This window comes from Hoplias malabaricus, chromosome 15 (assembly GCF_029633855.1).
Source record: "Hoplias malabaricus isolate fHopMal1 chromosome 15, fHopMal1.hap1, whole genome shotgun sequence".
Taxonomy (NCBI): Eukaryota; Metazoa; Chordata; class Actinopteri; order Characiformes; family Erythrinidae; genus Hoplias; species Hoplias malabaricus.
The window spans coordinates 3,460,502-3,475,713 of record NC_089814.1 but is presented as its reverse complement, the minus strand read 5'-3'; the positions used below and the strand labels follow the sequence as shown (position 1 = coordinate 3,475,713).

Here is a 15,212-nt window from a genome sequence, read left to right as displayed (position 1 = left end):
GAGGTGCACTTCACAGAAAAGTAAAAGTGGAAATAAAATGCTCTTTTCGACTGACTGCACCTTTAAATCCGCTTCAGTTTCAGCTTTCAGCTCACAGCCGACTTAAGAAGACTCTCAGAAGAAAAGGAAGCAGGGCAACTGAAATATATGAGTCTGTGGCGCCCCCCAGTGGCTCAGAAAGAAATTACACACAGGGAAAACTCATCTAAACAGAGAGAGAGAGAGAGAGAGAGAGAGAGAGAGAGAGAGAGAGAGAGACAGAGAGAGAAACAAAATCAGTGAAGGATTTAGGGGGGAAAAAGCTAGAAAGAAAGAGGAAATGAAACCCGCCATGTTAATAAAGGCGTTTGCTGGGCGCCCCCTGCGGTATCAGAGAGGAACTGCACCGTCGTGATTGGGTCATTTCACCGCGACAGAACTGACGGGATTTTAGATGAAGCTCAACCGCAGATCAGTCCTCGGTTTCTCCGGAGCACGTGTTTACTTCACTTTAAACCATGCCTCAGAGCCAGGGAGAGGAGCAGAGTCCAGGAGAAGAGGAGAAGACACGGAGAGATTATAAGACACAGACAGGGAAGAGGTGCAGAGAAGAAGAAGGGAGTCACCGTGTGAAGAGGCAGAGAACAGAGAACATTCTGAGAGAGAAGAGGCAGAGAGGTGAGAGGAATCAGAGAGAGGAGGATAAGAAGCGGAGCAAATGGGAGAAGAGTCTGAAAGAAGAAGAGAGGAGTCAGAGAGAGTATGAGAGAGAGAAAGAGGAGGATGAGAGTCAGATAGAGGAGGAGATGAACCAGAAAGAGGAGGATGAAAGTCAGATAGAGGAGAGGAGTCAGAAAGAGGAGGATAAAAGTCAGAGAGAGGAGGAGAGGAGTCAGAGAGAGGAAGAGAGGAGTCAGAAAGAGGAGGATGATCATGAGAAAGAGCAGGAGAGGAGTCAGAGAGAGGAGGATAAGAGTGAGAGAGAGGAGGATGAGAGTCAGATAGAGGAGAAGAGTGAGAGAGAGGAGGATGAGAGTCAGATAGAGGAGGAGAAGAGTGAGAGAGAGGAGGATGAGAGTCAGATAGAGGAGGAGAAGAGTGAGAGAGAGGAGGATGAAAGTCAGAGAGAGGAGGAGAAGAGTCAGAAAGAGGAGGAGAGGAGTCAGAGAGAGGAGGATAAGAGTCAGAGAGAGGAAGAGAGGAGTCAGAAAGAGGAGGATAAGAGTGAGAGAGGGGGGGATAAGACTCAGAAAGAGGAGGATAAGAGTCAGAGAGAGGAGGAGATGAGTCAGAAAGAGGAGGATGAGCATGAGAAAGAGCAGGAGAGGAGTCAGAGAGAGGAGGATGAGAGTCAGATAGAGGAGGAGAAGAGTCAGAAAGAGGAGGATAAGAGTGAGAGAGAGGAGGATGAGAGTCAGAGAGAGGAGGATGAGAGTGAGAGAGAGGAGGATGAGAGTCAGATAGAGGAGGATAAGAGTGAGAGAGAGGAGGATGAGAGTCAGAGAGAGGAGGATAAGAGTCAGAGAGAGGAGGAGAAGAGTCAGAGAGAGGAAGAGAGGAGTCAGAAAGAGGAGGATAAGAGTGAGAGAGGGGGGGATAAGACTCAGAAAGAGGAGGATAAGAGTCAGAGAGAGGAGGAGATGAGCCAGAGAGAGGAAGAGAGGAGTCAGAAAGAGGAGGATGAGCATGAGAAAGAGCAGGAGAGGAGTCAGAGAGAGGAGGATGAGAGTCAGAGAGAGGAGGAGAAGAGTCAGAAAGAGGAGGATGAGCATGAGAAAGAGCAGGAGAGGAGTCAGAGAGAGGAGGATGAGAGTCAGAGAGAGGAGGAGAAGAGTCAGAGAGAGGAGGAGAGGAGTCAGAGAGAGGAGGATAAGAGTAAGAGAGAGGAGGAGGAGAGTCAGATAGAGGAGGAGAAGATTCAGAGAGAGGAGGAGAAGAGTCAGAGAGAGGAAGAGAGGAGTCAGAAAGAGGAGGAGAGGAGCCAGAGAGAGGAGGATGAGAGTCAGAGAGAGGAAGAGAGGAGTCAGAAAGAGGAGGATGAGCGTGAGAAAGAGGAGGATAGGAGTCAGAGAGAGGAGGATAAGAGTGAGAAAGAGGAGGAGAGGAGTCAGAAAGAGGAGGATGAGCGTGAGAAAGAGGAGGAGAGGAGTCAGAGAGAGGAGGATAAGAGTCAGAGAGAGGAGGATAAGAGTCAGAGAGAGGAGGATAAGAGTCAGAGAGAGGAGGAGAGGAGTCAGAGAGAGGAGGATAAGAGTGAGAAAGAGGAGGAGAGGAGTCAGAGAGAGGAGGAGAGGAGTCAGAGAGAGGAGGATAAGAGTCAGAGAGAGGAGGATAAGAGTCAGAGAGAGGAGGAGAGGAGTCAGAGAGAGGAGGATAAGAGTGAGAAAGAGGAGGAGAGGAGTCAGAGAGAGGAGGAGAGGAGTCAGAGAGAGGAGGAGAGGAGTCAGAGAGAGGAGGATAAGAGTGAGAGAGAGGAGGATGAGAGTCAGAGAGAGGAGGATAAGAGTCAGAGAGAGGAGGAGAGGAGTCAGAGAGAGGAGGATAAGAGTCAGAGAGAGGAGGAGAGGAGTCAGAGAGAGGAGGATAAGAGTCAGAGAGAGGAGGAGAGGAGTCAGAGAGAGGAGGATAAGAGTCAGAGAGAGGAGGAGAGGAGTCAGAGAGAGGAGGATAAGAGTCAGAGAGAGGGTTATAAGACTCAGAGTGTGGAGAGGAGCCAGAGAGAGGAGGATAAGTGTGTGTTTGTGAGTAATCTGCACAGCTGTGTGAAGGAGGAGATTCTCTTCGAGCTCTTTTTGCAGGTAAGTGTTTCTGAGGATCTTTGAGCGTCAGGTTTGGGATGTGGGGAGTTGTGTGTCCAGGACAGGATTAAGATCCAGACCCAAACCTTTAATCCTCATTTAAACGCTACAGTGGTTTACAGGAGGGTGGAGTGACATCAACAACATGAACACAGCTTTCACTGGTACTCCATCTCTGATATCACGACAATACACTAAATACCAACTAATATATCATAGCAACCACCTTAGCGACACCTCAGCATCCACCTCTGATATCACGGCGATACACTAAATACCAACTAATATATCATAGCAACCACCTTAGCGACACCTCAGCATCCACCTCTGCAATCACGGCGATACACTAAATACCAACTAATATATCATAGCAACCACCTTAGCGACACCTCAGCATCCACCTCTGATATCACGACAATACACTAAATACCAACTAATATATCATAGCAACCACCTTAGCGACACCTCAGCATCCACCTCTGATATCACGACAATACACTAAATACCAACTAATATATCATAGCAACCACCTTAGCGACACCTCAGCATCCACCTCTGATATCACGACAATACACTAAATACCAACTAATATATCATAGCAACCACCTTAGCGGCACCTCAGCATCCACCTCTGATATCACGACAATACACTCAATACCAACTAATATATCATAGCAACCACCTTAGCGACACCTCAGCATCCACCTCTGATATCACGGCGATACACTAAATACCAACTAATATATCATAGCAACCACCTTAGCGACACCTCAGCATCCACCTCTGATATCACGACAATACACTAAATACCAACTAATATATCATAGCAACCACCTTAGCGACACCTCAGCATCCACCTCTGATATCACGAAAATACACTAAATACCAACTAATATATCATAGCAACCACCTTAGCGGCACCTCAGCATCCACCTCTGATATCATGACAATACACTAAATACCAACTAATATATCATAGCAACCACCTTAGCGACACCTCAGCATCCACCTCTGATATCACGACAATACACTAAATACCAACTAATATATCATAGCAACCACCTTAGCGACACCTCAGCATCCACCTCTGATATCACGGCGATACACTAAATACCAACTAATATATCATAGCAACCACCTTAGCGACACCTCAGCATCCACCTCTGATATCACGACAATACACTAAATACCAACTAATATATCATAGCAACCACCTTAGCGACACCTCAGCATCCACCACTGATATCACGCCAATACACTAAATACCAGCTAATATATCATAGCAACCACCTTAGCGACACCTCAGCATCCACCTCTGATATCACGGCAATACAGTAAATACCAACTAATATATCATAGCAACCACCTTAGCGACACCTCAGCATCCACCACTGATATCACGGCAATACACTAAAAACCAACTAATATATCATAGCAACCACCTTAGCGACACCTCAGCATCCACCTCTGATATCACGGCAATACACTAAATACCAACATATATATCATAGCAACCACCTTAGCAACACATCAGCATCCACCTCTGATATCACGACAATACACTAAATACCAACTAATATATCATAGCAACCACCTTAGCGACACCTCAGCATCCACCACTGATATCACGGCAATACACTAAATACCAACTAATATATCATAGCAACCACCTAAGCGACACCTCAGCATCCACCTCTGATATCACGGCAATACACTAAATACCAACTAATATATCATAGCAACCACCTTAGCGACACCTCAGCATCCACCACTGATATCACGGCAATACAGTAAATACCAACTAATATATCATAGCAACCACCTTAGCGACACCTCAGCATCCACCTCTGATATCGCGACAATACACTAAATACCAACTAATATATCATAGCAACCACCTTAGCGACACCTCAGCATCCACCACTGGTATCACGACAATACACGAAATACCAACTAATATATCATAGCAACCACCTTAGCGACACCTCAGCATCCACCACTGATATCACGGCAATGCACTAAATACCAACTAATATATCATAGCAACCAACTTAGCGACACCTCAGCATCCACCACTGATATCACGACAATACACTAAATACCAACTAATATATCATAGCAACCACCTTAGCAACACCTCAGCATCCACCACTGATATCACGACAATACACTAAATACCAACTAATATATCATAGCAACCACCTTAGCGACACCTCAGCATCCACCTCTGATATCACGACAATACACTAAATACCAACTAATATATCATAGCAACCACCTTAGCGACACCTCAGCATCCACCTCTGATATCACGACAATACACTAAATACCAACTAATATATCATAGCAACCACCTTAGCGACACCTCAGCATCCACCTCTGATATCACGGCAATACACTAAATACCAACTAATATATCATAGCAACCACCTTAGCGACACCTCAGCATCCACCTCTGATATCACGACAATACACTAAATACCAACTAATATATCATAGCAACCACCTTAGCGACACCTCAGCATCCACCTCTGATATCACGACAATACACTAAATACCAACTAATATATCATAGCAACCACCTTAGCGACACCTCAGCATCCACCTCTGATATCACGACAATACACTAAATACCAACTAATATATCATAGCAACCACCTTAGCGACACCTCAGCATCCACCTCTGATATCACGACAATACACTAAATACCAACTAATATATCATAGCAACCACCTTAGCGACACCTCAGCATCCACCTCTGATATCACGGCAATACACTAAATACCAACTAATATATCATAGCAACCACCTTAGCGACACCTCAGCATCCACCTCTGATATCACGACAATACACTAAATACCAACTAATATATCATAGCAACCACCTTAGCGACACCTCAGCATCCACCTCTGATATCACGACAATACACTAAATACCAACTAATATATCATAGCAACCACCTTAGCGACACCTCACCATCCACCTCTGATATCACGGAAATACACTAAATACCAACTAATATATCATAGCAACCACCTTAGCGACACCTCAGCATCCACCACTGATATCACGACAATACACTAAATACCAACTAATATATCATAGCAACCACCTTAGAGACACCTCAGCATCCACCTCTGATATCACGGCAATACACTAAATACCAACTAATATATCATAGCAACCACCTTAGCGACACCTCAGCATCCACCACTGATATCGCAGCAATACACTAAATACCAACTAATATATCATAGCAACCACCTTAGCGACACCTCAGCATCCACCACTGATATCACGAAAATACACTAAATACCAACTAATATATCATAGCAACCACCTTAGCGACACCTCAGCATCCACCTCTGATATCACGGCAATACACTAAATACCAACTAATATATCATAGCAACCACCTTAGCGACACCTCAGCATCCACCACTGATATCGCAGCAATACACTAAATACCAACTAATATATCATAGCAACCACCTTAGCGACACCTCAGCATCTCCCTCTGATATCACGGCGATACACTAAATACCAACTAATATATCATAGCAACCACCTTAGCGACACCTCAGCATCCACCTCTGATTTCACAGCGATACACTAAATACCAACTAATATATCATAGCAACCACCTTAGCGACACCTCAGCATCCACCACTGATATCACAGCAATACACTAAATACGAACTAATATATCATAGCAACCACCTTAGCGACACCTCAGCATCCACCTCTGATATCACGGCGATACACTAAATACCAACTAATATATCATAGCAACCACCTAAGCGACACCTCTGCATCCACCACTGATATCACGACAATACACGAAATACCAACTAATATATCATAGCAACCACCTTAGCGACACCTCAGCATCCACCACTGATATCACGGCAATACACTAAGTACCAACTAATATATCATAGCAACCACCTTAGCGACACCTCAGCATCCACCACTGATATCACGACAATACACGAAATACCAACTAATATATCATAGCAACCACCTTAGCGACACCTCAGCATCCACCTCTGATATCACGACAATACACTAAATACCAACTAATATATTATAGCAACCACCTTAGCGACACCTCAGCATCCATCACTGATATCACGGCAAAACACTAAATACCAACTAATATATCATAGCAACCACCTTAGGGACACCTCAGCGTCCACCACTGATATCACGACAATACACTAAATACCAACTAATATATCATAGCAACCATCTTAGCGACACCTCAGCATCCACCTCTGATATCACGACAATACACTAAATACCAACTAATATATCATAGCAACCACCTTAGCGACACCTCAGCATCCACCTCTGATATCACGGCAATACACTAAATACCAACTAATATATCATAGCAACCACCTTAGCGACACCTCAGCATCCACCTCTGATATCACGACAATACACTAAATACCAACTAATATATCATAGCAACCACCTTAGCGACACCTCAGCATCCACCTCTGATATCACGACAATACACTAAATACCAACTAATATATCATAGCAACCACCTTAGCGACACCTCAGCATCCACCTCTGATATCACGACAATACACTAAATACCAACTAATATATCATAGCAACCACCTTAGCGACACCTCAGCATCCACCTCTGATATCACGACAATACACTAAATACCAACTAATATATCATAGCAACCACCTTAGCGACACCTCAGCATCCACCTCTGATATCACGGCAATACACTAAATACCAACTAATATATCATAGCAACCACCTTAGCGACACCTCAGCATCCACCTCTGATATCACGACAATACACTAAATACCAACTAATATATCATAGCAACCACCTTAGCGACACCTCAGCATCCACCTCTGATATCACGACAATACACTAAATACCAACTAATATATCATAGCAACCACCTTAGCGACACCTCACCATCCACCTCTGATATCACGGAAATACACTAAATACCAACTAATATATCATAGCAACCACCTTAGCAACACCTCAGCATCCACCACTGATATCACGACAATACACTAAATACCAACTAATATATCATAGCAACCACCTTAGCGACACCTCAGCATCCACCTCTGATATCACGGCAATACACTAAATACCAACTAATATATCATAGCAACCACCTTAGCGACACCTCAGCATCCACCACTGATATCGCAGCAATACACTAAATACCAACTAATATATCATAGCAACCACCTTAGCGACACCTCAGCATCCACCACTGATATCACGAAAATACACTAAATACCAACTAATATATCATAGCAACCACCTTAGCGACACCTCAGCATCCACCTCTGATATCACGGCAATACACTAAATACCAACTAATATATCATAGCAACCACCTTAGCGACACCTCAGCATCCACCACTGATATCGCAGCAATACACTAAATACCAACTAATATATCATAGCAACCACCTTAGCGACACCTCAGCATCTCCCTCTGATATCACGGCGATACACTAAATACCAACTAATATATCATAGCAACCACCTTAGCGACACCTCAGCATCCACCACTGATTTCACAGCGATACACTAAATACCAACTAATATATCATAGCAACCACCTTAGCGACACCTCAGCATCCACCACTGATATCACAGCAATACACTAAATACGAACTAATATATCATAGCAACCACCTTAGCGACACCTCAGCATCCACCTCTGATATCACGGCGATACACTAAATACCAACTAATATATCATAGCAACCACCTAAGCGACACCTCTGCATCCACCACTGATATCACGACAATACACGAAATACCAACTAATATATCATAGCAACCACCTTAGCGACACCTCAGCATCCACCACTGATATCACGGCAATACACTAAGTACCAACTAATATATCATAGCAACCACCTTAGCGACACCTCAGCATCCACCACTGATATCACGACAATACACGAAATACCAACTAATATATCATAGCAACCACCTTAGCGACACCTCAGCATCCACCTCTGATATCACGACAATACACTAAATACCAACTAATATATTATAGCAACCACCTTAGCGACACCTCAGCATCCATCACTGATATCACGGCAAAACACTAAATACCAACTAATATATCATAGCAACCACCTTAGGGACACCTCAGCATCCATCACTGATATCACGGCAAAACACTAAATACCAACTAATATATCATAGCAACCACCTTAGGGACACCTCAGCGTCCACCACTGATATCACGACAATACACTAAATACCAACTAATATATCATAGCAACCATCTTAGCGACACCTCAGCATCCACCTCTGATATCACGACAATACACTAAATACCAACTAATATATCATAGCAACCACCTTAGCGACACCTCAGCATCCACCTCTGATATCACGGCAATACACTAAATACCAACTAATATATCATAGCAACCACCTTAGCGACACCTCAGCATCCACCTCTGATATCACGACAATACACTAAATACCAACTAATATATCATAGCAACCACCTTAGCGACACCTCAGCATCCACCTCTGATATCACGACAATACAGTAAATACCAACTAATATATCATAGCAACCACCTTAGCGACACCTCAGCATCCACCTCTGATATCACGACAATACACGAAATACCAACTAATATATCATAGCAACCACCTTAGCGACACCTCAGCATCCACCACTGATATCACGGCAATACACTAAGTACCAACTAATATATCATAGCAACCACCTTAGCGACACCTCAGCATCCACCACTGATATCACGACAATACACGAAATACCAACTAATATATCATAGCAACCACCTTAGCGACACCTCAGCATCCACCACTGATATCACGGCAATACACTAAATACCAACTAATATATCATAGCAACCACCTTAGCGACACCTCAGCATCCACCTCTGATATCACGACAATACACTAAATACCAACTAATATATCATAGCAACCACCTTAGGGACACCTCAGCATCCACCTCTGATAATAGGCAATACACTAAATACCAACTAATATATCATAGCAACCACCTTAGCGACACCTCAGCATCCACCTCTGATATCACGACAATACACTAAATACCAACTAATATATCATAGCAACCACCTTAGCGACACCTCAGCATCCACCACTGATATCACGGAAATACACTAAATACCAACTAATATATCATAGCAACCACCTTAGCGACACCTCAGCATCCACCACTGATATCACGACAATACACTAAATACCAACTAATATATCATAGCAACCACCTTAGCGACACCTCAGCATCAACCACTGATATCACGGCGATACACTAAATACCAACTAATATATCATAGCAACCACCTTAGCGACACCTCAGCATCCACCACTGATATCACGACAATACACTAAATACCAACTAATATATCATAGCAACCACCTTAGCGACACCTTAGCATCCACCACTGATATCACGGCAATACACTAAATACCAACTAATATATCATAGCAACCACCTTAGCGACACCTCAGCATCCACCTCTGATATCACGACAATACACTAAATACCAACTAATATATCATAGCAACCACCTTAGCGACACCTCAGCATCCACCACTGATATCACGGCAATACACTAAATACCAACTAATATATCATAGCAACCACCTTAGCGACACCTTAGCATCCACCACTGATATCACGGAAATACACTAAATACCAACTAATATATCATAGCAACCACCTTAGCGACACCTCAGCATCCACCACTGGTATCACGACAATACACGAAATACCAACTAATATATCATAGCAACCACCTTAGCGACACCTCAGCATCCACCACTGATATCACGGCAATGCACTAAATACCAACTAATATATCATAGCAACCAACTTAGCGACACCTCAGCATCCACCTCTGATATCACGGCGATACACTAAATACCAACTAATATATCATAGCAACCACCTAAGCGACACCTCTGCATCCACCACTGATATCACGACAATACACGAAATACCAACTAATATATCATAGCAACCACCTTAGCGACACCTCAGCATCCACCACTGATATCACGGCAATACACTAAGTACCAACTAATATATCATAGCAACCACCTTAGCGACACCTCAGCATCCACCACTGATATCACGACAATACACGAAATACCAACTAATATATCATAGCAACCACCTTAGCGACACCTCAGCATCCACCTCTGATATCACGACAATACACTAAATACCAACTAATATATTATAGCAACCACCTTAGCGACACCTCAGCATCCATCACTGATATCACGGCAAAACACTAAATACCAACTAATATATCATAGCAACCACCTTAGGGACACCTCAGCGTCCACCACTGATATCACGACAATACACTAAATACCAACTAATATATCATAGCAACCATCTTAGCGACACCTCAGCATCCACCTCTGATATCACGACAATACACTAAATACCAACTAATATATCATAGCAACCACCTTAGCGACACCTCAGCATCCACCTCTGATATCACGGCAATACACTAAATACCAACTAATATATCATAGCAACCACCTTAGGGACACCTCAGCGTCCACCACTGATATCACGACAATACACTAAATACCAACTAATATATCATAGCAACCATCTTAGCGACACCTCAGCATCCACCACTGATATCACGACAATACACTAAATACCAACTAATATATCATAGCAACCACCTTAGCGACACCTCAGCATCCACCACTGATATCACGGCAATACACTAAATACCAACTAATATATCATAGCAACCACCTTAGCGACACCTCAGCATCCACCTCTGATATCACGACAATACACTAAATACCAACTAATATATCATAGCAACCACCTTAGCGACACCTCAGCATCCACCTCTGATAATAGGCAATACACTAAATACCAACTAATATATCATAGCAACCACCTTAGCGACACCTCAGCATCCACCTCTGATATCACGACAATACACTAAATACCAACTAATATATCATAGCAACCACCTTAGCGACACCTCAGCATCCACCACTGATATCACGGCAATACACTAAATACCAACTAATATATCATAGCAACCACCTTAGCGACACCTCAGCATCCACCTCTGATATCACGACAATACACTAAATACCAACTAATATATCATAGCAACCACCTTAGCGACACCTCAGCATCCACCTCTGATAATAGGCAATACACTAAATACCAACTAATATATCATAGCAACCACCTTAGCGACACCTCAGCATCCACCTCTGATATCACGACAATACACTAAATACCAACTAATATATCATAGCAACCACCTTAGCGACACCTCAGCATCCACCACTGATATCACGGAAATACACTAAATACCAACTAATATATCATAGCAACCACCTTAGCGACACCTCAGCATCCACCACTGATATCACGACAATACACTAAATACCAACTAATATATCATAGCAACCACCTTAGCGACACCTCAGCATCCACCACTGATATCACGGCAATACACTAAATACCAACTAATATATCATAGCAACCACCTTAGCGACACCTCAGCATCCACCTCTGATATCACGACAATACACTAAATACCAACTAATATATCATAGCAACCACCTTAGCGACACCTCAGCATCCACCTCTGATAATAGGCAATACACTAAATACCAACTAATATATCATAGCAACCACCTTAGCGACACCTCAGCATCCACCTCTGATATCGCGACAATACACTAAATACCAACTAATATATCATAGCAACCACCTTAGCGACACCTCAGCATCCACCACTGGTATCACGACAATACACGAAATACCAACTAATATATCATAGCAACCACCTTAGCGACACCTCAGCATCCACCACTGATATCACGGCAATGCACTAAATACCAACTAATATATCATAGCAACCAACTTAGCGACACCTCAGCATCCACCACTGATATCACGACAATACACTAAATACCAACTAATATATCATAGCAACCACCTTAGCGACACCTCAGCATCCACCACTGATATCACGACAATACACTAAATACCAACTAATATATCATAGCATCCACCTTAGCGACACCTCAGCATCCACCACTGATATCACGACAATACACTAAATACCAACTAATATATCATAGCAACCACCTTAGCGACACCTCAGCATCCACCTCTGATATCACGACAATACACTAAATACCAACTAATATATCATAGCAACCACCTTAGCGACACCTCAGCATCCACCTCTGATATCACGACAATACACTAAATACCAACTAATATATCATAGCAACCACCTTAGCGACACCTCAGCATCCACCTCTGATATCACGGCAATACACTAAATACCAACTAATATATCATAGCAACCACCTTAGCGACACCTCAGCATCCACCTCTGATATCACGACAATACACTAAATACCAACTAATATATCATAGCAACCACCTTAGCGACACCTCACCATCCACCTCTGATATCACGGAAATACACTAAATACCAACTAATATATCATAGCAACCACCTTAGCGACACCTCAGCATCCACCACTGATATCACGACAATACACTAAATACCAACTAATATATCATAGCAACCACCTTAGCGACACCTCAGCATCCACCTCTGATATCACGGCAATACACTAAATACCAACTAATATATCATAGCAACCACCTTAGCGACACCTCAGCATCCACCTCTGATATCACGGCGATACACTAAATACCAACTAATATATCATAGCAACCACCTAAGCGACACCTCTGCATCCACCACTGATATCACGACAATACACGAAATACCAACTAATATATCATAGCAACCACCTTAGCGACACCTCAGCATCCACCACTGATATCACGGCAATACACTAAGTACCAACTAATATATCATAGCAACCACCTTAGCGACACCTCAGCATCCACCACTGATATCACGACAATACACGAAATACCAACTAATATATCATAGCAACCACCTTAGCGACACCTCAGCATCCACCTCTGATATCACGACAATACACTAAATACCAACTAATATATTATAGCAACCACCTTAGCGACACCTCAGCATCCATCACTGATATCACGGCAAAACACTAAATACCAACTAATATATCATAGCAACCACCTTAGGGACACCTCAGCGTCCACCACTGATATCACGACAATACACTAAATACCAACTAATATATCATAGCAACCATCTTAGCGACACCTCAGCATCCACCTCTGATATCACGACAATACACTAAATACCAACTAATATATCATAGCAACCACCTTAGCGACACCTCAGCATCCACCTCTGATATCACGGCAATACACTAAATACCAACTAATATATCATAGCAACCACCTTAGCGACACCTCAGCATCCACCTCTGATATCACGACAATACACTAAATACCAACTAATATATCATAGCAACCACCTTAGCGACACCTCAGCATCCACCACTGATATCACGGAAATACACTAAATACCAACTAATATATCATAGCAACCACCTTAGCGACACCTCAGCATCCACCACTGATATCACGACAATACACTAAATACCAACTAATATATCATAGCAACCACCTTAGCGACACCTCAGCATCAACCACTGATATCACGGCGATACACTAAATACCAACTAATATATCATAGCAACCACCTTAGCGACACCTCAGCATCCACCACTGATATCACGACAATACACTAAATACCAACTAATATATCATAGCAACCACCTTAGCGACACCTCAGCATCCACCACTGATATCACGGCAATACACTAAATACCAACTAATATATCATAGCAACCACCTTAGCGACACCTCAGCATCCACCTCTGATATCACGACAATACACTAAATACCAACTAATATATCATAGCAACCACCTTAGCGACACCTCAGCATCCACCTCTGATAATAGGCAATACACTAAATACCAACTAATATATCATAGCAACCACCTTAGCGACACCTCAGCATCCACCTCTGATATCGCGACAATACACTAAATACCAACTAATATATCATAGCAACCACCTTAGCGACACCTCAGCATCCACCACTGGTATCACGACAATACACGAAATACCAACTAATATATCATAGCAACCACCTTAGCGACACCTCAGCATCCACCACTGATATCACGGCAATGCACTAAATACCAACTAATATATCATAGCAACCACCTTAGCGACACCTCAGCATCCACCACTGGTATCACGACAATACACGAAATACCAACTAATATATCATAGCAACCACCTTAGCGACACCTCAGCATCCACCACTGATATCACGGCAATGCACTAAATACCAACTAATATATCATAGCAACCAACTTAGCGACACCTCAGCATCCACCTCTGATATCACGGCGATACACTAAATACCA

The 15,212-nt window shown here is 43.0% G+C and overlaps 2 protein-coding genes across 2 annotated transcripts in view; one reads left to right on the top strand and one right to left on the bottom strand.

The window, feature by feature from the left end:
• arhgap24 (Rho GTPase activating protein 24) overlaps positions 1–107 on the bottom strand; it is a 121,419-nt gene extending 121,312 nt beyond the window's left edge. The window contains exon 1 of the mRNA XM_066645520.1: positions 61–107. The gene's annotated coding sequence lies outside the window, so the exon portion shown is untranslated. The remainder of the gene's footprint in view (positions 1–60) is intronic.
• A 1,279-nt stretch (positions 108–1,386) lies between these two features.
• Positions 1,387–15,212, top strand: part of rbm11 (RNA binding motif protein 11) — a 51,266-nt gene continuing 37,440 nt past the window's right edge. The window contains exons 1-2 of the mRNA XM_066646367.1: positions 1,387–1,413; positions 2,595–2,777. Coding sequence (XP_066502464.1) covers positions 1,387–1,413; positions 2,595–2,777 — 210 coding nt within the window. The remainder of the gene's footprint in view (positions 1,414–2,594; positions 2,778–15,212) is intronic.